Here is a 23,330-nt window from a genome sequence, read left to right as displayed (position 1 = left end):
TAGACGGTTCGAATGCCGAATGATCCATAATCTAACAACGTGAAGTCTAAGCTTCTCGTGTGAAGTTTTGTGTGTAAACAAAAGCAACATATCAAGCCTTACATCCGATAGGTCGCGTCCTTTCGTTTGACGGTTCAGATCACGGAAATTGTTCACACTTTGACATACAGTAGTTCTTGTTACGTTTTCTCCCTTGGAAGTTGTGAGTCAGTTGTTTGGTTAAGGGTGAGTTCGGCCATGTTGTCAAGATCGACGAATAATAGAAGTTTGTCGCAGTAAAACGTGGTCCCGTTAACTGTGTTCCTGGAGTGGGTAGCAATCAGGGAATCATGCAACACTGATCGACATGCGGTTTGCCGGAAAGAAGTGAGTCTCCTATCTCTTTCTCGTAAAACGTGTGAATATATTTCTTATCTTTTTCTATTTCTTTCCCTTTTCAACATTCTACATAAACATACATTTTCTATATAGAAAAATAGGTATTTAATTCGTATAATAAATTAAATTGAATTAAATTACATTTGTATCTAGATCCTATCATATTTGCTGACATCAAGCTCCTGAGTGATTATCAATCGATTAGAAATACATCCCTATTTAAGTGTGTGTTATTAACTTTGTTTTGTTCCGAGGTAGTTAACCCCAGGCGTGAAGAAACAAATTCTTGACCGCTAGAGTTACGAATTCTTGCAAAAAAGTTATTTTCGTAACAACATAGGTTCAGTGACATTTTTGTTTTGTTACAATATTCTTTGTATTCAAATAATATTCGATTGCAAGAGGGGTACGAAATATTATATTTTGAAATATTAATTATATTAAGGAATTATATAATTTAATCAATTTATCACTTATTAGTACATTGCGGATTTTTATACAATTATACAAAATTTAAAAATATATATCCATGAAAATTGAATTTGTATAAAAATCAGTCGCTTGTTCATTACTAATAGAAGACGTCGTAAATTGTTCGAACAAGTACTTTACGACATTCGATACGTTTGTAGTTCGTATTACAGCGAGATTTTATTGTTCTCAGGAAACATGCTCCCAGTAGCCGAGTATTTAAATGATCCGCGTGTATATTTTTTCCATTATCGAACGTCTAGTCGAGGCAGGTGGTAAAACACGTGGCATGCGTAGAGAACATGCACCGGTCCCCTGTTTTTTTTTCTTGTCTTCTTTCATCTTTTAGTTACTTTTGCCATTTCTCTCTTTCTAGCTTCTACTTTTCATCTCTTTTCGTCTCTCTTGTTCACACTAGCACGTTGTATACATTCTGTCTTCGTATTGCACGACACATCGGTACGAAGAAAACGCGTAGTACCCAAGGTTCTCACCCTAGGTCATAAGATATGTACATACGTCGAAACACAAAGAGTAAGCACATTCTTTCGTCGGTTTTATCATATATATACCTATTTAAAAATCATTATTATTATTATAATATTATCAAATAATATTTAACATTTGATTATCCTAAATTCAATTTATATATAGTATCTGCTCTTATCAATGTATCTTAATGTATAATTAAGTCTGAAGTTATACATATTACATAGTTAGATATCATATATTATATCGAATTGCTCGAGAAATTCGTAGTCTTTTCAAAATTGGAAAATTTCAATAAGAATTATCAATACTGTATTATTTAATAATATGTCAAAAATATTGAAATGATCTCATTGTCAGCGCAAATATTCACCTTCAAAAGTCTCATTTATCAAATAAACCTATCCTGATTTTGATAAACCACTTAGACTAATGACCTAGGCAATAAACAGGATACTTTAAAACCTTGCAAAAGCCATTTGAAAGAAATACAAGTCGCCATAAAACAGAGTACAAATAAATTTCTAATTTGTTCTATGAGCTTTCCAAACAACCTAGTATATTGTTATAAATTATTTTTTGTTTTCAAACCATTGATTTTGTTTGAATTCCTAAATCTTCTCGCAGCATCGCTCGATTATCAAAAAGTTGTTCGATTCTGTGAACGACAATTTCGAGGTTAGCCACTATCTTGCGTTGCCGAAGTTTTTGCATCGATATCGTCTTTCTCATTCACGGATCCGGTAACCCAGAAAGGTATAAGGTAACGGCGGGAGTTGAGAACTCTTTTTGAAAGGGTCAGCTTTCTCTTTTCGAAAGAAAATATTCGAGAGAAACAATCGAGTGTAGATACTTGTGTACCCACATTGGCGCCACAATATTCTATGGAAAACGCGTAAAAGAATACACATTGCGTTAAGACACACTTGAGTATACGTAGAGTACACTTCGAGGTGAGCTGTAGGGCTATAGGTTATTCAAATAGCGGCCATATTGTTTTTTTATTAGGAAATATGGATACATTGTGTATACAAAATTCCTTACACCGTGTTTTCAAAAACTAACGACATATATAATGACAATATTATTATTACTAATATGTGTGATAAATAATAATGTTTAATGTTATTGATACTATAGATTAATTATTTATTAATCGTATATATTATTTTCGTGATGGAGATGGAGTCGTTTAAATTCGAATTTGTCTGGCATCTATTTTGTTTACTTATCAAAGAAGCACTTAAACGACAGAAAATAAAATCGTATCATTTATTTAATGTTTAACAGGCGTTGCGTATCTGACCTGGAAAGCTCTGATTAACCACAGACACGTTTCGCGCAAACTGGATCCTCCCTTCCGACATATCATCAGCTCTGGTCCCATTTCTCTATATGTATTTGCTTTGCAGTAAAGGCAAAGCAACCACGAAGAGAACTGTAAAACCTACCGATAAATTCCTTCTTTAACAAGTCATTCCTGGAAAAGTCAGCCTCGAATGAGACTTCATGCTTGTTCAAACGTTCACGTTTAACCCTTTAGCGCTCGATACCTTCGCCATCCACACCTTAGGTACGGTTCTTAGATTATAACACGATATAATCTTTTCATTTCCCATATTTTCTAGACCGAATAAAAAATACCTTAATAGGTATATAAAATCATTAAATTTTTTTTATATTTATTTATATATATGCATATAGTTATATATTTATTTTTATACTTACATTTCCTTTTCTTTTTAATAAGGTCAAGGATATACGTGGGTACTGTTTATATTTTTCATTGCTTTCTTTCTGAATTTTTAAGAAATTAATGTACAATAAATCAAGTAAATACCACTTGATCATGATTTTTGAGTTGCTACGGATTCAAATAAACATTTAACATGTATAAGATATATTCTGGTAAAACACAGATTATTACATGTTTATTCAAAATAGTCGAATATATAATAATATATTCCTTGACCTATTCGAAAGTGACACTTGTGCTTCATGGACGATGGCGCTGGGTTTTGTTTCTATCTCGCTACGTAATCTAGCCACAGCTAAGAAAATGCTTACTCGTCTTGTAGGCTTGTGGATGATCAATCGTATACAAACAGTAGAAGCCAGTGAAGCATAATAACGAAGTGACTTCCGTTCATTAATATTTCTTTCGTATCGTGGTCTGGGACTACGTCCCCTGAAATTAAAGGTCCAGATGGTACGAATCCACCCCTGATCTATTTTCAGCTTTCGGGCGATCTACACGACCCTCGCTAACTCCCCCTTGGCAAACTCATTTCACCCATATTGCATTTCATCAATTTGCACCACTACTCTTATTAATGGCGCAGTTATAACCACGCCATCCACGCGTCTCTGTAGTTTGATTTCCGATTAGATTGCGGATGTTTGTGCAGTTGTAAGAAATTTTAAAATTCAAAATGCACAGAAAGCATAGAAGATGTAATATTCAAAATGCAGTACTTTTGATATTTAGTGAGTGAAAGAAATCTCTGTGTAAGTTTTACTTTTGTTTTGGTTGGTTTTCATAAAAATATTGAAGATCACGGGAAATGAACACAACGAGCCACATTTTCCATTTTTTTACGGGAAAACAATTTTGTCAATTAATCTTACGTTACCAAAATTGGTCCATTACTTAATTTTGAAGCTAAACATATATATTTTCCACCCTCTTTACAGTTTAAGAAATATTATTTTGTTATTAATATTAAAATGTTATTTGTTTTAACAATTATGTAAAGCTTCAGCTAGACCTCACAGATATTTTTTATCTTTAGCTATTTTATATTGAAATATTCCCTTTTACTCACACAATGACATTATAATCAACAAATGAACAAAAATGTACTTATCATGTTTTTCTCTTATAATCATCAGCATAAATTTACATAAACATCCATAAATCCGACTGATAATTTAAAAATAATATATTTCTAGATTAGTGATATCACGTGCTACATACCCTTTCAATATCTTAAACATTATTTGGCCAACGAAAAAGATCACATTATGGTACTGGTTTGCGAAACGCGCGTCGATTATTCGACTTGCTTTGAGTTGATGTCCCTTCATCCCAACATCCAGGGCATGTAACGCTTCTACTTATCAATATTAACTCGTCTGTTGGGAGATAGAGTGACGTCAACTCACGAACCCGGTGTCCCGCATGGCAACTGCCAAGGCGTGTTGAGCCAGGACGCAAGGACAGACGCCGCGCATAGCGCACGCGGTGCGTTCACACACATTAATGCGCATACGTATGTTTCCCCAAGCTCGTGTGCACAGCCCTCGTGCTGCGTTTCTTGCTCCGTACTCTCGTGCTTCTTCCACACCTCCCTCCTACTCCCTGTCTTCGACGCCCCCTTTCCTCTCCTGTTCTTTTCTTTACACCTTTTGTAAACTCTTCCTCCTTTTTTCGAACGCGTTTTCTTTCAATTTCATTTCCGTCCGTCCAGTATTTTCTCTTTCCTTTCTTTCGTACAGTTTGCATCTTTTTTTCTACACGACTATGTAATTTTCCTATAAAAGCTATAACTACAAGTTATATCAGTTAATTATAGGTATATCTATTTTAATTTGCTATATACTATAATTTTTTAAAGGAATTTTATACTATATGTTATTTTCCAATTGAAAATGATTTGTAAAATAAGAGAACTTTATCTTTATTGGTTTAATTAAGAAAGTAAAATACAACGCGTTACACAAAACGTTTTGAAATTGTGTCACTATAATGAGACATGGCTATCATAGCTGTATTGGTAAAATTTGAAACAAATCTGAAAATGTATATTAAAGTTACAAGATATTTACTACAAGTACATGTACAATTCATAGAGATTAGTGCAAGTCCTGGTTCCAAATTTTACCAATATAGTTATAGCAGTCGTATCTCATTACAGTGCTAATGCTAATTTCAAAAAGTTTCATATAGAAGTCTTATTCTTAAGTAGTTATCGGTAATTGTATAGATATATTTAGAAATTTTAATCCTTCACTATTTTGTCCCCACACCCTTTTTCTTTACCTTGATCGTGACATTCCTCTCTCCTTTTCTCGTGTATGTACAAACATGTGCACCCTTTCTCTGTTTCCCTCGATCTCGCGTAAGGCCCTGTATTCCGGAATACGTCACTGAACGGTACGCATTATTGGGTAAAAGAAACGAAGAAGGTTCATTTTGTCTCGTCTTATTTCTGTGAACGCAGCAGCTGTCTTTTATTTGTCTTCTCTCATACTAACGCGAATCATGATTGGGCCACCACTATGGAATGCATGCAAGCATGTGACAGGAAGCTTTTTAATCTCGTTGGTTGACTGATAAAAATGTCTGCCAGCGACCGATTTATGGATGTCATTGCTAGGTTATGTCACTAGTGTATTTGATACTTATGACTTTACTTGGTTGACTTCAGTGGGTGAATTTGATAGCTTGATTTCTTGTACTGTTGCTGATAAAAATATTTGGAGTGTGATTTCGGAAATAAGAGTGAAATATCGTTAATTTTAAATTGTGAACACTTCGGTTCAGCACCACATTTAGTCCTACTCTCTATAAGGCCATATTCTAAAACTTAATTGTACAATTTAATTAGGCCTAATAATGATGTTGCGCCTAGAGTCTCTAAAAATATAAATGTGGTCCCAAATAGGTTATATAGATAATAATTAGTTTGTTTCCGATTTAAGGAAATATTAAGTATCTTAATGTTCAGGGTAAACATTTTGATTTAATCAAACATTATAATGGATGAGCTTATAGTAGATTATAGGTTTCGCAAGAAATATCAATATTCTAACGTTATCTCCATGTTTTCTTCAATCTTCAACTGTAGTCTCCCCAAAAATATTGAGCAGTATAATACACGACCTCCTTTCAAGCCATATTTTTTGCCATTAACAACTTTCGATAACGTCAATATTTATGGAGTTACGCAGTGTTTCCAATTACATGGAGATCATCCTCTATATACATAGTACATACTTTATTCCTAAACGTTTTCTGGGGCTTGTATAGTTTACTCTGAACCACTAAGCGAGACATCAAACATTTATGCGAACATGAACGTAGTATATACACGTGTTTCTTAATTCGATAATTAACACGCATAACTAGAGTTTGGAAAAGAGAAGAAAGGCCTCAAGGGAGGCAGTGCTAGCAGACTTAATTACTCGGTCGTTAGTAAGCTTAAAACAACACACGATAAAATGCCGTGGCACGACCGATGTTATCTCGCTGCTCTAACTATCACCGCGGGCCCCTGTAATTTTCAATCGTTTCATTACGCGCGCAGAGGCCGACGAAGTTCGAAGACCAGTCGAAAAATCCGATACAGGAAGAGTCAGCCATAATTTATGCTCGCGTTTTTTGGCCAGTTACCGACCCACGGACACGAATCGGGCAGCAAGTACCGCAATGCGGTCGGTAACTCGCAGTTTCTGAGGTACACCGCGTTAATACAAGCGAAATTACAGGGTGCCTGCGAGTTCCTTGTACCGAATACCAACAGCGCCACGCTCGATGGTTCTCAGTCGCCTCCAGGCGAGTTATCTATGGGAGTATATAGGACGAGTGGACGTGGAACGAATGAGAACCCGGAAGGCGGATTCCCCGTGCACTTCAAAGGGAAAAACCTGTCTGCGTTGTCGAAACGACCTGCATCCATTCTCAGGCATACCGCTCTTGCCTTCCATCCGACGTATATGGCGTCTGTTTCGTAGCTGGTCCCGTTCGAGGAATTTCATGCCGCATAGACGATTAATTTGTCTTATCCAACTATACGTCTAGTGCGTGATATTATTTGACGACAGCTTATCATTTATTTTCTCGACATTCTTCACAGACGTTTCTTCAGAGTGGATAGCTCTTAATCCTATTCCGAGCGGCCCCCTTTTTTTCTTCTTGATTCCGCAAGAATACTGAATGGACAGAGGGTATGTCGGGTATCTGTAGAAACGTTATTGAATTTCTAATGAAATACGTTATTATGCAAGTAGACTTTTAAAGAATAATATTTATAATAGTAGGACCCCCTTGCATAAAGTAATATCTGTAATCAGATTTTTCAAATCACAAACTTTAAGATACCAATGTTAATATATTATCCGGTATAATAGTGACAAATTTTATAATAGTAAAATAATCATACTAGACAAATAAAATTTCACAAATAAATGTCATCAATTAGCTAATTGTCATATTCGACGTAAAATTGCAAAATTATAAAACTTAAACCTATACCTATCTAATATTACTAGTTACAAAGTACTAGTCACTAATATTACTAGTTACTAAGTACTAGTTACTAAGTACTGGTTACTAATATTACTAGTTACTAAATACTAGTTACTAATATTACTAGTTACTAATATTACTAGTTACTAAGTACTGGTTACTAATATTACTAGTTACTAAGTACTAGTTACTAATATTACTAGTTACTAAGTAATAATCGTACTAGGAAACTCAATTCTCCAAATTTTCATTACAAGTTCAAGAGAGCAATGTGGATCGTAATTCTTGCATCTCGTGCATCTTTATTCGTGCATGTCTTACGGCATCGAAGAAGAAAAACGAGATAGTAGGTTACCTTTGGATGGATCACGCGAACAAAAATTTTTCTGTATAGAAAGGTATCATCGTTCGACGCATCACACTCTTTATGCTTTGCATTCGCTTATTATAATACGAAGTCAAAGAATATTACGCCATCTGGTATGGTTTCGGCAGTCCGAGCAAGGAACTGTGTAATCTGTGCCGGACAATATCGCCGATTCAGACGAAAAGGGGGGAAAAAAAGATTCCGGCATAATTTTTCGCGCTTCCCAAGCTACGCGCATGAATGGTAAATTTTTTTTTTCTATCGGGGCAAAAATCTTTATTCTGCGCCTGGGTCTCAGGACCGGCCCAAAAAGAATTTCGTGACCTGTTCCACGAGCATTGCATTCATTTCCATATTCTATGTATTTAGTGTTTACGTCTACTTCGTATCCGGTCGTTGTTCTGAATAGCTGACAAAGCCTGGCAGAGGCTGGCAAACTGGTAAATGAACTAGACGTTTGATATTGAACTCGCCGTTAACTCTTTTTCATTTGATGCTGCACAATACACCGTTACGGCAGCGAATAATTGAACAAAGAAAAAATAATATCTCGTTGAAGTTACCGACGTGGTAAAACGAGAGGCATATCGAGGTCTATGCTAAAGCTATACACGGAGACGCGAACAAAGTGAGCCATTAGAACTCGTTCCTATAAAATGAGCTAAATTCCATCAACTTAACCATATCAACATAACAAATGTAGCTTTTTATTTAACAAACAGGTTAAACTAAAGAAAAGTAAAAAGTCAAACACTTTTCTAAATCTCTACTGTATTTTAAGTACGAGTATAAATCTAATTATCTATAACTATTATTTAGACATAATATAACTTCATTGTTGTGTGCTTGTTTTTGTTAAGTTTTGGAATTACGATAATTATTTTAGTCGCAACTCAACAACGCCCTCTATTCGTATAGATTAAGCAATATTGATTATTAATGAGGTTCCGTTTGGTTGCCTAATAAACAGCTTTATTTATCGATAAAGTGGCAAAGGAACCGAAGTGATTTGGATCGACTTTATCGCATTTAAATTCGGGGTGTAAAGAAATGGGTATCAACTTTAAGCGATCTGGTTTTTGTTGTTCCCTCGCGTTTCGAGAGTCGATCGGTTCTGAGAAGGCAACGGCGAAACCGCGAGGCCTTGCAGAGACTTATATTCCGGATCCCTTCCTCTCGTTTCTTCGTCTTTCTCGCGTCTTCTCTTCTCTTCCGTGTCCCCGGCCACCTCTTCGATGCCTTCGTACTTCTCCTCATCACTCTCCTCCCGGTTCATTTGTTTCTCTTGCTGCGCCTCCTTCTCTTTCTTAATTTCGCTCTTTGAGAATACAACGAGTCCTGGTTAAGGCCAATTCACACTGAATTCAGTCAAAACAATGCGGGGAATTCGAATAATCATTATGGACTCTGCGTTTCAATGACACGTTTAGTATGATATTTCTTCGACGAGTGGGTTCCTCAAGAGTCGTGTTTATGGTTGTTTCTTCTTACATTCTTTATCTGAAATTTGCGCTGAACTCGTCTCAAGACGACTTCGCCCCCCGTTATGGTTATGTTCAAGAAATTATTAGCGTCCTTTTTGTCAATATTAAAATTAATTTTACACGTATTAAATTATTTGTGAGAAATGAAATTGCAAAATTTGCAAAATTTTAGAATTGGAATTATAGGTGAAACCGTGCCATCACTTCAATCAAATCTGACGTAATATAATGCGTTAGCTCTGAGTGACAGTGGTATTAAATTGTTCGCAGCTGCCTATGAATCGTAGCTTGAGGTATCCTTCACGAGAAGGTGGCACAATTTGTAAATATTTTCCTCGAGCTATTGCATTTTTAGTGGCTCAAGAATTTTTAGGGATGATTACGTTGATACTACTGCGTCCTAACCTTGATGTATCATGTACAGGATATTCTGTTAACATTTTAACAAGACAATATTTTAAAAATGCTTTAAAACATTACTAATTAATTATGCAATTAAGAAATATGATTTTTATATTCATATTATGTCTCTTCAAATTTTGATTTTATCGCTGCAACACTATCTCCTTGGCCCTAAAGAGAAATCGAGTAAGTTCGAACTTCATCGTGGGCGAAGGTATGCTACAGAGGACCGTACACTCTGTTCAACGGCCTGAAAAATTTTCTACCGGCCCATCTCTTGCATAATACGTGGGACACCCATGACGACGGCTCCACGTTATTACGTGTTTATGGTGTACAGCGTCGATGCACGCGATTACTTTTTGGCACCTTTGAAAATTATAAGATTCTTAAATAGATAAAAACACTAGGTATTTAAATCAATTTTACCATAACCGTTATCTATTATCCATATATTATGTCTTCGTTATTAACTTCTTCCATGAAGACATCCGTGAAGACAGAGATTAACTCTACTACGGTTTGCTTTCATAGCAACCATCCAGATAGATCTTTATTAATCAAAAAACTTAATAACAAGAGCATAACCTGAAACGAAGTGTAGGTCATAAATTCGTACTCTATATAAAAGTACAGCATATTTAGAAAAAGAAAAAGAAAAATGTATATGTATATGCACACACGTATATATACATGTACATGTTGGTAGACGTTGTTCCAGCCAAACTCCACGGTGGGAAAGTATTCGCGAACAACGATGCAGACGCACCCTAAGGCGTGCACCGAGCGAGAGGTATTCACCATGATTAAAGTACGTTCTCACAAGCAATGCGTCTCTCTTTTGTTTTGAAAACATTGCCTTGCACTTTTCTCATTTACCGTAACATCCCATAACGAAATCACAGCGATCTCAAGGTCGTCGTAAATGTTATAAAATTTTTCTTTGTATTGGAAGTCAGCTTTAAGCCATTGACTAACTTTATATTAATTTTCACTTTCTAGTTCTTAAACTCGTCGTTCCTATGGTAACATGTCACGTCCAATCCTCACACTTTACACCGTGTTCTTACACGTGTGTTCGACTGTTCGACAGTGTTCTTTATGTCTGACCACTTCCTCCGAGTCACAATGGTAGACGCAGTTTTATGAGTATTAAAAGATGCACGAGCTGTTTCTTGCGAGTAACACCTGTATTTGTATTGCACCAATGGGCTGAAGAGTAAAAGAACAGTAGTTAAATTGTACATTTCCTTATGGGCCAGTAATTATCGTTCAAAATGTTATCATTTGATACATTTTATTTGACACATGAAAACTTAAACTTTAACATACATAAGTTAGTTGACCATATATCTACGAATGTACGAATTATAGTACGACAATGTTTATATTATCAAACATTATGTTAGAAAATTTGTATTTCAAATATAATAGCGCGCATGGTTTTTAAACGGATACCCGGTACGCACAAGGGATATTCTTCCGCAAAACGGTTACATAACTATAATACATCTAGACGGTAGCCCTGGTAATTCTCTCGGGGACTGGAAAACGATCAGTAGTCGGCGTAAAACAAGGACATCCTTGTTCCGAACGTGACTTCGAGATTACTCGGTAGTGATTCTCCATGCTTTTCTTCGTTTTGCATGACAACTGTCTTTGCACAACAGGGTGTTTTCCATCCATGAAGAAGGAATTAAGGAAGTGTTTACTGCATTGAAATTCGGAATATATCATTTAAAATTTAAATTTTTGGGATTTAATTAAATAACAGTTAAATTTATTTGAAGAATAAATCCTCTGTTCCAAGGTCGATATGGCACCTTTTTTTATCCTTTTTATCATATTCAAGCAATTTTTTTTACTACACATGTTATGCTATCCTTATAGAAGAAATCGTTCATTAAGTGCCATTCATAAGTGTATGACGTAGTATGTGGTGCGTCAAATCACAAATTCCATCTATCCTTAGTATGACGTCAGACCATACTAACTCATTTTCATGCACATACTCATGTCATAGACACCATTTGTTCAAACGCGAATTTAAGAATTGTCATCTCTTAACGTCATGAATATCAATACATATCTACTCGATGTAGTATACTTTCTCGTTTAACACGTTCACGTTGGCGCTGCTATTTGTGTTTCTCGTCGTGGGGCGGCGCTCGTATTCATGTTCACAATAAATTTATAATATTGAATTGTTATGTTTTTAAATAAATCCTATTTTTTCAATTAATATACGTTAAATTTCTATTATTTAAATTTTCGATTGTGTAGCAATTTTTTCTAGTTACTAAACGAACTACATTTTTGGTGGTACGCACCGTCTGATGGAATATTCAAGTGTGAGCCACCGGTGGTGCACGTCGCCTGATAGGAGACTTGAGCGTGAGCCACCGGTGGTACGGCCGGTGTGAACGTGTTAATGTGTCGTGTTTGACAAACTAAAATTTGAGCATATGTATGTATATACACCCAATCTGGTATATATATACTTGGTGAATTTTCAAACTTAATTTTTTCCGAAATAAAAGTCGAATAAATAAAAGTTATTTTAGGTTTCCGACATATTTTAATTCATAGAATATGCTTCTGTCGATTATTCAGTCCTGCTCAGGCCGGAATTAGCCAAATTCAAATATACATACATGACAAATTATTAAACTTACTTGTTTGAATTATATAAACGTGTTATTCTACATATTTCACTTATTTTTGTGTGTAAAATAACCTTCTATTCTATTGTACCACATATTGCTTCGTACCCTGTATATCCATATTTCAATCTCTTATCTTTCGGCCTTTACATACATCTATACATTAATGCCAAAATAAGGAAGGGTTTAACGAGAGAGCTTTCATCACAGCATCCACCATTCGATTATTTTTTCCATAGGCCTGAATGAGTGTACAGGCGATGGAGGGCATATGTAGCTAAGAACGCACACAAAGTGATATACGCGCACACATACTGGGACACATATAGGGACGGTCGTCGTTTGATTGCGCCCTCAGTGTACCATCTCCTCGTCCCGTGGCTCTCCTGTCCTTCCCTACCCTCGTCGAGCAACCGCGACCGTATCTTTCCCCACTACGTTGCCAACAGCCCAGCACGAGAGCACGTTAGGGAGTAGGGAGTAGGGATCGTCCTCATGCGCAGGCCGCCGGCAATCCAGCCGGTACCTTTAGTTCAAATCTAAACGGTGACAGGTCGGGACGCCCGCGTGACTGTGCTCGATTTTGGGCGCGCGTCGCGACAAGACAAAAACTCACAACGAATCTGTTTTGTATAATGGATAACCAGGCTGAAGGAGACTCGAAGATCGACCGATGAGAAAGAAACGCGCATTCGATCGACAAGCACCGTATGTGCAAGGCTTCTGGAATCTTTTTTGTTTTTTGGTTCCAACGATCGTTTCCGTTCTCTCCGTGTCGTGCTTTTTTCCTCTCCTGGACCTAGCTGCCTTGGCGACAACGCTTTTTTTCCCCTCGCTGCATTCGAGTAAACGCTCATTGCATTGTCGCGACGCGTGCGCCCAAACATTCTCTTCTCTGTTTAACTAAAGACTCTGTGAGGAATAAAGTTTTTTTTTCACCGTCGTTCGTCGATAGTTCTCATGTGTCGATAAATCTGACTTAACAAGACATCCATTATACAATAAGTACGTCACATCGCTGGTGAATAAATACGGAACTAAAAGAAAGAAGTGTATTATTACTTATGAAAATTAAACAGGGAAGAGAGAGAGAGAGAGAGGCAGAGATAGTGTGTGTAATCAAGACGAAGCGAGATAGAAAGGCACACGAAGTTCTTATGTTTTCACAGGTCTCATGAGAATTGCGTGTTGACCTTTATATATTGTAAATAGCAACGAATAGTGAACGACTGATAAACAAACTTCTGTCGAACATTGAAAAAGCTATCGAACATGTTTATCGCGTTAAAGATCGAACTGATGTAGTGGGGGGACCAGGGGTTCAATATTTATCAAAGATACACAAAATATTAACAATATATTAACGGAGAGTTTTGGCGATGGTTCGTGTTGTCGGTACTGTTGGTAGTACGTAAAGTACCGAAGGAGGGATAGGGAGGGGATAGTGTTGTCCAGAGGCTGTGGAGTTCGAGTTTTCGGGACTGGATCCGTCGAAGACCATTCAGAACCCTCTGACCGCGAGTTTTCTTGGAGGACTATCCGTGAGAATGGATGTAGTGTCGAGTGGACTACTCATGCCAGCGAAGGTCGTGGATATTGCTACCTATCATTCGTCTTTTTATTCTCCGCCACCCACCGAAGCGTAAGTAACATATCATGTGCACATCAGTCTCTCTTCAGTGATTTACACGAACATATCATCCATCTTGATCGCGTGGTTGATTATCGTTATTCCTTAATATAACATTTCCTGGGATAATTTTGTAATTTTTAGTTGGACATTGTATTCAATTTCTTTAGCGATTATCTTTGATGACTATCATCCCTTCCGAATAAATTAATGAAAACGTAAGGCGTTGTGACATACAAACTATATACTTTTTTTGATATATTACAAAAAACCTTTGATCAAATATAATTAATATTAGATTAACTAAGAATGAATACTTTATAATGCTTAAATATTCCAAAATGACATATTATTTGACAAATTTTAGTATTTTTGTTAATTTGGTATTATTACACGTGGCTGAACATTTTTTACTAGGAGTTGAGGTAGGTAATCAGAAAATGTGATTCTTCGACAACGTGCTGTCTTGAGTTTAATAGATTTTACTGCAATGTTATCTGCTTATTTAAATTCTTACCGGTCCTCGATTTTATCTCGTGCAAACTGTCAGCGCAACTAGACTCGATATTCAGACGTTTTATCAAAACAAACGCATATAGCCAGTCTCTGGCTGGAAACGTGGAACATGTAACAAACATTCGAAAAATCTCACCGCGAAACAACGGAAGTCTCCATGTTAGCGTCGGTATCAAAGGATGCGGCCTTATCTTGGGATAGATTACAATGTCGATGTACATGTGTGTTCACTCCTTCGATTGTGTTTCAAATAATGTTTATATTTACGTTTATAAAAACTACTATAAAATCAATAATCAAAAAAATGACTAGAAATTTATAATTGAAAACAAAATAAGTGGATAATTCTGGAAATGATAAATTATGTTTTTGTTATAATATTTAGGTTATAAATACAAGCCACTACTTAGGGTCCATTTTTTAATTTATTTTTATAAAAATATGTATTTGCATAAATATTCACACTCTAATTCTCTCATAGTCTGAGATATTCGTTATTCCTCTTTACTCAAAAAGTGAAACTTTTTACCGTTTAAACTTTGGCACGAATCTACCTAATCTCAAACTATTTTCAAAATTAAAAAATCAAATTTATTACCTTGAATATGGTAAAAAATATCTGTCAATCGTGATAAAAAGTTTTCATATTTATCCATTGTATGTAAAAATCGTTTAAAATGAAGTTTTTAGGAAATCTTTTTGAAGAATAATAGAGCGTCTTTAAAAAGTTTTTTCGTGGATTCACATCGACCGTGATTCCATCCATGATTACGAATGCGTTAGAGAAGACAGACGGACGACATTTTCGAAAAGTCACCCAGTAGGTTGAGAATGCCGAATAGCTAGGGCGGGGGGGAGAAGAGACAAACAGAGAGAGGCAGGCCGAAAGGAAAAGCATCAGGCATGCTGGAAGGAACCTCCGGCTATCCCTCGTGTTGTTACCTAGCAGATATCCCACTTTAGGCTCGTTTATCGCTCGAAGCCAGAGGGAAAAGACCAGGGTTCTGTATCGGGGACTAGGGTCTGCTTTCGTGAAAACGCGCGCGCGCACATACAGGTCTACAGCCGGAGCGACTTGTTCTCGACTAAAGGAGATTTAAACCCGGTTTCAGATCGAACCCGTTGAGAATTCTCCAGTCGTTTATTTCGTTTGTTGACGGACGGGTTTACGTCTTCGTCCTTTAACCGAGGGTCCAGCGTATTAACCATTTTCTGAACTGGCATAATAGCCAACCCTGACCGCCTTTCGATACGTGTTCCTCATTGTTCCTATGTTAAATAAGCTAATGACTTGCTAATTTTCCCGTTAAATCTTTTTTTTTTTTTTAACTAAAAGTCTTCTAACAATAACATTTTGCCACTAAGATTACACTTCATGCAATAATTAAAAGGTTAAAAAAAAAGAAGAAGAACAATTTGCTTGATGCAAAGAATTCAATACCTGTGCTCCGATGCACGGCACGAAATGTGGGTTGAAAAAAGAAAAGTAAAAAAGCCACGAAATTGAAGAAGTATATCTGGTAAATCAAGATTCCAGACCCGTTGAAAACGCGAAATCACGTTTGGCAAAAGGAAGAAGGAAAGAATAGAAAGAAAGAGCCGAGGTGATCGAAGGATGAGAGATAAGGCACAAAGGTTCGTTGAATTTTGAAAAGTTCGCACTTGGCCGCGATCCTGGGAAGGGAAGGATCACGTCGAAAACGTGAAACGCGGAAACTATGAGTTACAACGAGAAGAACATCATACTAGACACAGGACACACGTGATTACTTCGTGAATGATCCGCTGTGCGCGCTGTTTGTTGATGGAGTGGGGACGAAACAGAGAGATAGGTACACAGATATATCTGTTCAGATAGAAGGACATACGGCTTGGGTCAACGGGAGATTGCCAAAGTTGAGACGAATCCACGTGTAGGTTGTACGAGATAAACGGAACGTGTTTTAGCTGTAACTTTTGTCCGGAAACCGACTCAAGGCGTTTCATGGAAATCCGTCGTTTGATCTTAGACATTGTTTTATTCTCTTTCTGGAGGCAGCAGGATGCTACTTGCACAGGCAGAATAGGACAGGAAACGCGTGATTGGGTTTCTTAGCAATGTCTTGAATTTATGGATTGTTAAGAAACTACAATGCTAGAGGAAAGCTTGCGAAAAATTGTGTTTAAATTAGGAAAAGATACCATGTTTCATGATTTATATTGATTGATAGGCAATATAGTCATAACAGTACAACAAACTAATGGTATGTAATTGTATTAATGATATAGATGGAATATTGTTATCGAGAATTATAACGAATTTGAACAGATAAAGATAGATTTGTTTTTAGCGCGTCGCTTTCGTCGCGTGTGGTACTTCCTTAAAAAACGAATCTACCGACGCGTGAGGTTACCTCGGTGCAACCAGGGTGCATAGTAAACTTAGAATACGATCCTCGCGGATCGATCTAATTTTAGATGAGATTCAAGCGGGTTTTACGACAACGAATTCCTAGAATTCGTGACAACGTCTCGGGTACCTCGTATCTGTGCATAAAATCTCCGCTAGATCGCGCCGCTGGTCATTTAAATTCGTAACAGAGGAGTGTTCTTTTAGATGACAATTAAATAACCGTTTAAGCAGCTGTGCTTCTTTTTAAAGGTTCTGGCGGACAATATTGTAAGGTAACGACATAAGAAATATGTATAACAAGAAAAAGATAGAGGAAGACAATGAAAAAAAGGAAAGAGGGAGATGGAAAGAGATCTGAAAAGATGTCAAGTAACAAATTTCTCGAAGGGATTCCAGTTCTGCTGACGAGATTCGCGACTGGGCCTCTTGAGGAAGTCCCCCCAGAAGAAAGAACAATTTTTTTTCTCCGTCTCTCTCTCTCTCTCTCTCTCTCTCTTTTCTGACTGCCTACAGCCCGTTCTCTTCTCCTCATTCGTATCATTATTTTCGATGTTGGGTTTGGTACACTCGTTCAAGGGTCGACGTCGTCGTCGATCGTCAGGAGGGTATACACACAAGAGCGAGCCTGATTTCCAGCATCTGCTCCAGTCAAGAAAGACCGCAGTCTGGAACGACTTTGGCCTAGCAAAGGCTTTTGCATGCGCGCCTTCTCGTCTGCGACGCGACGCCTTCTTATATTCTATTGAGTCTTCCAAAAGCACCGGAGCATATGTTTTCGAATTGTTCTCAACCGAGGGACGGCCAAATGATAGACTGACGCCGCTTTCGTTCACCCGGTGACATGATGAATTCTAATGATCTCCTCTTGCCCTCGAATATTCCCTTCAATCACTGTGCCGCCGTTTTATTTTAATTTTTCCTTTATTAATGCTTGTCTGTCTATATTACATCATATGCATTTCTCATTCGATTCGATGATCCACTCGACTACGTTTAGGCTTTTGATTGATTTGGAATCGTGACTCGGTAGGTTAGATTAGTTTATACAGATACAAAAGCGTAGGAATCATTTTTTTAAATATTATAAAATCATATAACAGATTTGATATTTAAACAAATGTAAAAATCTGTAATTTTGAGTTATGTTTGTGTTATGTCACAAACTTCCTACGTTATAAAGGGAAAGAATTTCACTCAAATATTAATAAATCATAAATTACTCGATGTTGTCATTCCGAGCTAGCGCTATCGGTTGATAATCAAGTCTAGACTCGAAAGTTTACCGTGTGCCGTGTGGTCAGTTCCACGCGCGTCAGAGTCGATCTTTCGACTCGATACAGTGGCGTAGAATCGGCTCGGGGTAGATAAAATCGAGATTCGTGCTCCGGCCCTCTAATACTCTAATCAGTCGGCATTAGCAAGGTGCGCATGGATCAACCATGAGGTTGATTCTCCGCGATGTGCAGCCTCGATTCCCACGGTGGAATTAAAGATTCACGAGGAGAAAATACCCATCGCACTTGTCATGGGAACGAGCACCGGGTGGCTCGTTGCTCGATTTACAATTGGTTGTTGTACACGGGGTAAGGCGTGTGGTGGTGCACGACGCGCACCTCCCGAGCCGAGGGGGATGAAGCTCGCTACTGAGGGGATTTCCCCCTTTTTTCTTCTCTCTCTCTTTCATTTTTTCTTCTTTTTTCTCTCCTTTTTTTTTTAAATACATATACACCCCTAGGGGCACGAGAATTTCTCTCACCTATCTTGCTATAGCGCATGCTTTTGAACTAAAAGTGACATATGCGCGTTTCGGGGTTAGCTTAGTCGGTCATATCCCGCGAAGGATGTTAAGGAAATGATATATTGTTAATTATGGGTGTATTTATGTCGTTGAATTACTATTTTGTATTACGCATCTTCAAAATTTTTAAACTAGGAATTTTATAAATTGAGAATCTAAATTTTAAATACTGAAAATTTTTTAATTCCAGAAACTGAAAATTTTTTAATTTTTGGATTTGAAAATTTAATTTAGAATGTAATCAATCAACGTCGAATCTCTCATCCGCAATGGATCGAAATTTTCTAGTTTAATTGTAGAATCTTCAGCTACTAATCTAACCTGGGCGCATCGTCTTCAAATGCAAAAAAGCATCGACATTATTCGAGGAATAACACAGGAAGCGGAGGGAAGACTAAAAATCCGTGTGTTCGATTGACGATTTAGTTACAGTGAAGCTCTTTGACGCGTTCGAACACGTGCATCTTCATATACACGTGCATTCACATGTATGCGTCATAGGAGCGGGTGCGCATGCTCGGGGAGAGTTCTATTGGGGGGAAGTTTGGCAATGCGAGGGCATCAAGGCAGGTGGTAGCCAGATGTCTCTCATAAGGACTTCTACCCTGATGTCGTTGCCTGCCTCGTTTGCTCTTATATACATACGTACATACATGTACACGAATATTTACGTAAGTATGTGTTAGATATATACCTAACCATGCACCCTATACGCGGGGAACGTGTTCGAACCGGCGAACAAATTCGAATATACATATATATATCTGGCTCTCTTTCACGGAATGAATCGTACAAGTATGTATGTACTAGCTTTCTGATTTATATCGAGATTCATTTATATAAGTACGTGTGTGGTCCGTCGGTAAAGTTCAAATACAAAGCTTAGGAGAAAATTTGACAACATTCTGCCGCGTCTAATTGGAACGGAAGTTTTATCTCTCTACGATGGAATTTTTATTATAAGCTTAGGAACCAAATACATAACAGGCTGTTTCGTTGAAACAGGTATCTTTGTTACTCCTTTTGGCAAACACAAGGTGGCGGGTCGAGCGCCGTGTACGGGTCGAGCTGTCATTAATCCATACTTTCGAAACGTGTTGCCAAGTAGTACAAGCTGTCATTGGGCTCGCCATCAGTGGAACAATCACAGGTGTATTCGTACGATTTCTCATTCGCTTTTTAATTCGTTAGCTATCACAAAATTTGATATTTCTAAATAGTCTAATCTGACGTTAGGAATCAAGTTTCTCGATCGTCGTCTATATGATTTATCTTGATAAAGGATTGGAACTTTGTTAGTTTCCTTTTTCTACCGACTATTCTGTCGGAATTTCTCCGACCGGTTCGCGGAGGAACGAAGATTCCGAAACGCGTTGACCTTGATCTTGACTCGTCTTCCTCATCCTCCTCGCTTATGGTCGTCCTCATTCAATCTTTTTTCGTCTTATCACCTTGTCGTGCTCGAGACAGATTCCCTTAATGCCATTCATGAATCAAGCAACCACAAGTCGTGCCTAGACGCCGATTGAAAGTGTACTGTACATGTTTCATTGAATAACTCGCCACAGCGTCGACGTAACAGCTTCGTGGCATCGAATCCTTGATTATCCACGGATTACACGGTATTTTCTACCGTTTGAGAATTTTTCATGAATCATCGTAGTACTACGTTTTATAGATAGTTACTTAGTAACTAATGTTTCTCATGACATATGGTATTAAATTCTTCGTCCTTTAACATCAAAATCGAATTAATTCGACCAAACAAACCAAATAAATAACTCTGCAATACGGGGCAGGGATAGCCTCAAATCTCTATCAAAAAAATTATTATTAACAAAAATTATCTAATTTACTATATGCTCCGAAGCAAAAAATAAATATACTATCGCATAAAATCACGTAAAACCACCGATGACACATACTAGGAGTAAAACAATATATTTCATAATATAAGCAATATAAGTTACTACATATATATATATATATATATATATATATATATATATATATATAGATACAAATACATTAACATAGACTACGTGATCAGGCAAGAATGTGTACAAGGAAGAGGAACAGTGGAAATCGTAAGATGGCGGTAAAAGTAGAGTACGTCCCGACAGGCAATTTGTCATGATCACCTGTCCTGCTGATGATAGAACAGCGCGCTCATAGGATCCCGTAAGACGGCGCACCGGTCTACTTGGAAATTCCGCATATTTTACCAGGGCGTTCCCTTTCATTGGTGGCTCCGCGGCACGAGAGGCTTTTTAAACGCACAAATTGAGGAACGCGCGAGTACATCATGTGTTGGTCGGCCTGTGTGGCGAGGGGGTGGGTCGTGGGGGTAGCAGCTGACGGTCAGGGGCCAATGGATCCCTTGCACCTGGTATGTAACTTTGGAAAATCGACGACAGAATCAATTGTGCCGGCAACCGGGTCGCACGCGACCAAATGGGGCCCCGGATGATAACGGTTGCATTGACCCTTACTCTTGACCCGTTACCCACGGAGGAGCGGTGCGCTCTCCAGATAACACTTTTCGAATTTGTCCGCTTGAGGGATAGCATCCGGTGCGTCAATTCAGTAAAGATCAAGCAGTTTAATACATAATACATAAAAGTTTATATTAGTTGTAATTTATAATATAAACGTTTTGATCGTAGATCACTTTATGCTATAAAGTGTATATATAATATTATTGAAATATGTAAGAAGATACACATTACATACTACTTTTGGCAAGGGATTTAAAGTTTGCATATTATAATGATAGGTATATTATGGAAATTAAAATAATTTCCATAATTTAAAAGACGAGAGATTTGAGATACAAAAGAGATTTATATTATAATGCTATAAATATTTCAATTTCTTAAAATTTCATTGTAGAATGTATAGAGGTGTAGTACCGAAAGAGATATTCAATTTTTTAAGTTCCTTTCCATAATCAAATATTAAGAAGTAGAATCTAATAATATAAGATAAAGTGACTGAACATTTTGAATGAAATGTTGTCTTAACACATAGTTGGCCCTTAATTGGTTAACAAGTCACGCAGCGTCTAAGTTGAGTTTATATAATGCCGTGCGGTGGGAAGAGATATGTAATCTTGCGTAAAAGAGAAAAATTATCTGAGATTAACCACTTTTACTACAGCACTGTAGGTGCTATATAATGTACTGCTGTCATAAAAAATATGTGAACTGTGGAAAATATTGTACAGGAAACTCTGTGTTGAGTGGCTATAATTATTTTTAGTATTTATATAGTGAACGCTTGTGATTAGTTATAGTCAATCATAATAATAGTTAAATATAGCCATCTGCATTATCAAAAAGGTTAAAAGGATCATTACGATAAAAAATTCTATTCGTAAATATCTCCCAGAATGTAAATGAGGTAGAATTGACTATTAAACTATTAGAAGAACTTTTTTCTAAAGAATTTCGAAATGAGACGTGTAGCTGTTTGGAAGAACAATAATCCGAACGTTGACCTCTCCAGTTTGGTATACAATCCCCCATTATCGCTGCAGTAGGTCCGCCATCTACAAACGTATATCTGTCATGATATTTTCAGAACGTTACATTATGCATACTTTTTTTTCACATCTCTCCAAACTCTGATACGTTTCTCGACCAGGCGATATGATCTCGGAAGGATACGTACAAAACGAGGCAAAAAGGCGTTATAGGTCTGCTGTCTGGCTTTTTCCGACGAACCATGACCATGGGACACACAAATAGTGGACATTACTTAGGAAGGGACATCGGCTGGTTCGCGCAATAACCTTATTGTTGCGTGACGAGCAACAGGCGGACGGAAGGAAGGAAGGTGAAAGAAAGAAAAAGGAAGATTGCTAGCCTTAGGGCTGCTCGTTGCAAACGATGGGGTAAAAGAGGGAGGACGAGAATATGGCAGGCAACTCGCAAGGAAGTGGTCAAAAAGAGGGGAAAGTTCGGAACTTCGGCAGATGTCCTAGTCGCGATGTACGTAACCACGATGGGTTTCTTTTTTCTCTCCCTTTCTCACGAGACGCTCGATTTTCGTCGTGAAACTCGAAAATTCGAAGAGGGGGAAATGAACGTGTAATCGCGTATCCACGATGCAATATCGTTTGGTGAATAGCTTCGTTAACTCTCTTCTTACCGCGTTCTGTTGGGTCAATAGGCATTTATTATCTGAAATTCACCAAGATTTACCTTGTTGCTTTGGTAACACCCTGTTTCTTTGATGAACCGATCGATGTAATGAGAAATACACTAAGTTGGGACGATATTTACCGTAAGTCGGTATCTGTCACAAACATGATTTGTGGACAATAAAGTATTGTTGAATGTAAATGATTTAATACTTGTTAAATTCTTAAGTACTGAATAGTTTCTTGCGCTGTATACCTAACATGTAATTTTATAAATCTTATATGGTTAGAATAGTCTTAGAATAGTCTTCTGTAGTTGGAAGTAAATATTGAAATTAAAAGTATT

General features: G+C 37.3%; 1 protein-coding gene and 1 long non-coding RNA gene across 6 annotated transcripts in view; one reads left to right on the top strand and one right to left on the bottom strand.

Annotated features, from left to right (window-relative positions):
- The first annotated feature begins 13 nt into the window (after positions 1-13).
- The window catches only part of LOC100651444 (transcriptional activator Myb), a 41,360-nt gene continuing 18,043 nt past the window's right edge, over positions 14-23,330 (top strand). Inside the window, exons 1-2 of one of the 4 annotated variants that reach the window (XM_012309872.3) lie at positions 13,034-13,212; positions 13,674-14,146. In XM_012309872.3, the coding sequence (XP_012165262.1) occupies positions 14,052-14,146 (95 nt within the window). In that variant the 5' untranslated portion in view covers positions 13,034-13,212; positions 13,674-14,051. Of the gene's footprint in view, positions 367-13,032; positions 14,147-23,330 lie in introns of those variants that run through there. The other 3 variants (XM_048407490.1, XM_012309874.3, XM_012309875.3) reach the window with 3 other exon arrangements.
- Positions 2,321-5,806, bottom strand: LOC125385437. Of its 2 annotated transcripts, none has more exons than XR_007224717.1 (3): positions 5,381-5,806; positions 3,067-4,881; positions 2,321-2,962 (listed from the first exon to the last, which is right to left on the bottom strand). It is a non-coding gene; the product is annotated as an uncharacterized LOC125385437 (long non-coding RNA). The 2 variants fall into 2 exon arrangements; XR_007224716.1 differs by having other exon boundaries at positions 3,067-4,887; positions 5,381-5,805.

This window comes from Bombus terrestris, chromosome 7 (genome assembly GCF_910591885.1).
Source record: "Bombus terrestris chromosome 7, iyBomTerr1.2, whole genome shotgun sequence".
Classification (NCBI taxonomy): Eukaryota; Metazoa; Arthropoda; class Insecta; order Hymenoptera; family Apidae; genus Bombus; species Bombus terrestris.
This window is presented reverse-complemented; position numbering and strand designations above follow the sequence as displayed.